The sequence below is a fragment of the Pyrus communis genome, chromosome 16 (assembly GCF_041283825.1).
Source record: "Pyrus communis isolate YQ-2024b chromosome 16, ASM4128382v1, whole genome shotgun sequence".
Lineage (NCBI taxonomy): Eukaryota > Viridiplantae > Streptophyta > Magnoliopsida > Rosales > Rosaceae > Pyrus > Pyrus communis.
In genome coordinates, this window is record NC_142580.1 from 17119545 (window position 1) to 17120753 (window position 1209).

General features: G+C 38.0%; 1 protein-coding gene across 1 annotated transcript; it reads right to left on the minus strand.

The window, feature by feature from the left end:
• Window positions 1–315: 315 nt before the first annotated feature.
• On the minus strand, window positions 316–1209 carry LOC137732793 (uncharacterized). The gene has a single exon (XM_068472062.2). It carries the CDS (start codon window positions 1207–1209, stop codon window positions 316–318), a length of 894 nt encoding a protein of 297 aa, XP_068328163.2.

The window sequence follows — 1209 nt, forward strand, 5'->3', positions numbered from 1 at the left end:
ATAATATTAGTAAGGTAAGTAATTTAAGGGTTGATGATAAAAAGATATTAACAATTGACTAATTAAATCTTACTTGGTGTTCGCTTTTTCCTAGTTTGCATAGCCATAGAATCCACAAATGGACCAAGCCTACCATTATATAAATCCAATTAAACATCGGCCTCTTCACGTTCTTTCCCTTTCCCAAGCATCCTATCCATGCAAGCAAACAACCCATTTCGCACATTCGTATTTGAGAAATTATCCTCATACTGAAATTGGGGGTTTAAGTAATAGCCCACCGCATGTAGTGGTTGATGAAGTCGATCGTCCCATCTATGATCTATCTTTCTTTCTCCAAATAAGCATATATTTTTTCTCCACTTTGTTACGATTGCTTGCAATTTTCTCTTTTGCAGCATCCTCTGAATGAACCTTTCTCAAAACACAAACAAGAAGAAGAACACCCTTAATGCAAAAGGAAGCTCGACCCCAAAACTCACGATCATGTAACACATGATGCTTAGCCAACTTTGCTTCATGGGATTTTGCATAGGTACTTTCCGACCATTCTTGAGAGGTAAACAAAGTAACAAGATTTTCCTTTTGCTTTTGTAAGCTTTGTAGTGTAAGGAAAGAAGTGGCAAACCTAATGACCGCTGGACAAAGAATTTCAGAATTGTTGGTGTACTTTCTCATCAAAGTTAGTACCCATTGATGCTTATATAGATACATTGAAATTCTAGCACGTTTGAGTGTTTCATCAAACCATGCCATCTTAGAAATATCTTCTAGCATCAAATCAATGCAATGAGCCGCACATGGAGTCCACCACACCTTCTGTTTCCTCTTCATAAGTTTTGCCCCAGCATTCTTGCAGTTCGAAGCACTGTCGGATATAACTTGAACGACATTCTCCTCCCCAATTTCGTGAATAACATCATCCAAATAGCCATACAACAAATCTCCATTCTTAATAGAGGCCGATGCATCAACTGATTTCAAGAACCAAGTACTTTGCGGGCTATTGACAAGAAAGTTGATTAAACACCTAGTTTTGCCATCCGACCATCCATCCAACATAATAGTGCATCCATATCTCTTCCAAGCCTTTTGATGTTCTTTCATCATACTTTGTACATCCTCAACTTCTTCTTTGAGCATCCAAGTTCTATATTCATGGCTTGTAGGAGCATCAAAGCTGGGACCAAAATTGGATACCAATTTCAT

Excerpts from the sequence above, each read along its gene's own strand:
- LOC137732793 (XM_068472062.2), bottom strand. The coding sequence starts at position 1,209 with ATGAAATTGGTATCCAATTTTGGTCCCAGCTTTGATGCTCCTACAAGC.